The 1,596-nt window shown below is 29.7% G+C and overlaps 1 protein-coding gene across 1 annotated transcript in view; it reads right to left on the reverse strand.

Moving 5' to 3' along the window:
• Window positions 1-59: 59 nt before the first annotated feature.
• LOC115233641 (DNA polymerase theta-like) overlaps window positions 60-1,596 on the reverse strand; it is a 4,133-nt gene continuing 2,596 nt past the window's right edge. Inside the window, exons 4-8 of the mRNA XM_029804184.1 lie at window positions 1,448-1,580; window positions 1,119-1,320; window positions 717-912; window positions 470-639; window positions 60-331 (exon numbers count right to left, since the gene is read on the reverse strand). Of these exons, the coding sequence (XP_029660044.1) occupies window positions 60-331; window positions 470-639; window positions 717-912; window positions 1,119-1,320; window positions 1,448-1,580 (973 nt within the window). The remainder of the gene's footprint in view (window positions 332-469; window positions 640-716; window positions 913-1,118; window positions 1,321-1,447; window positions 1,581-1,596) is intronic.

Genomic DNA, 1,596 nt, shown 5'->3' on the forward strand with positions numbered 1-1,596 from the left:
ATAGAAAATTATAATATACAATTAAATTTATATATATTTATAGTATATTTATAGTATATTTACAATAAAAATTCATTATCCAATAAGAACTTTATTGCTTCGTTGGAAAAAGTTTGTATATCAGATTGTTTATTGAAGCTCAGCAAAGTACAATTCATATATAGTTTTAAATCTTCCAATGTATATAAAACTTCGCTAGCCACTGCTTCTAAGAGCGCTCTTATTAATAGCGTAGAATCATTGAGACAAGATTCAATCGGATCCAGAGTTGCAGAGAGTAAGGACAGAGCTGCATTGCGTTCAGTTGGTTTGCATATTAGTATACTTTCTCCTGGAAAATTTGAAATTTTAATTTATTTATATTATTAAGTGATGTATGCTGTAATCTAATTTTTTTTCTTTCAATTTTATATAATCAAGATGATCAAATTATATGATTTGTTCTATAATACATTCTAATATTTTTTACCTGCACTGTCTTTTCCCATACGGCCAGCACGTCCTATCATTTGTTTGTAAGTTAAAGTATTCAATAGGTCTTTACCAAATAGAGGTGATCTTATGATTACTCTTCGTGCAGGTAAGTTCACTCCACTGCTTAATGTTGATGTTGCTATAAGAACTCTCAAGGATCCTGTTCTAAAATTACAATATGAAGTTTAATATAACAATATAAGATCTATGTCAGTTAAGCAAAAAGAGAAGTACTTCATCACCTGAAAGATCCTTCTATGATATCGCGTTCGTCCATCGTGAGTCCAGCATGATGAAATGCAATGCCGAACGAAATCGTGTTCTTTAAAATGTTGTCGAGGCCGCTTGGGCTGCGCTTTAATTGCTCCAGAGTTTCCTGAATTAATACATTGTTGATCTCTTTCCTTAACATTTCTCCAAGTACTGTATTTTTGCAACCTATCCAGAGATTGAGGTAAATGTAAGAGATAAACATCTCTTCTTTTTAATGTTGTACATTTTCTTACACTTTCTATACTTTAAATAAAATGGATATATTGGTATATATCGCGAAGAGATGAAACAATGTAATTACAGAAAAATGTAGAAAGCACAAAACAAATTTATATTTACTCCAATTTAATTTACAGATAATTGAAGCAGACCTAATTTGAAGAAGGCTACGGCAATTTGCTCTGCCAATTTCTCACACCATTTCTTTGTAGGACAGAAAATCAGTATACTATGACCAGCGCTTATTGTTTCGATGCAAAGTTGCAGAATATTATCTACATCTTTTTCTAATTCTGGCAATTCTTCTACTTTTCTGACAAGACTTAATTTGTTGTCATATATATTTTCTCCTATCTACAAGTAGAAATTATCTTAAATATAATGATTGATAAATATAATAGTTCTAAACAATATAATAATTCAAATTTTTTATCTAAATAAATAAAAAAATAAGAATAATCTTTTTGTATATGTTTTTTACCTTACAATATTCATGTAAAGGAATGGGACGAAACTCAGTCTTGTACAATTCTGCATTTAGCCATTTGGCTAACAAGATTAAGTTTGGCAATGTGGCCGACATACCTATCAGTTGTATATTGATGTCTTCATTACTGAAATATTATATAT

This window comes from Formica exsecta, unplaced genomic scaffold, assembly GCF_003651465.1.
Source record: "Formica exsecta isolate Colony F162 unplaced genomic scaffold, ASM365146v1 scaffold18, whole genome shotgun sequence".
Classification (NCBI taxonomy): domain Eukaryota; kingdom Metazoa; phylum Arthropoda; class Insecta; order Hymenoptera; family Formicidae; genus Formica; species Formica exsecta.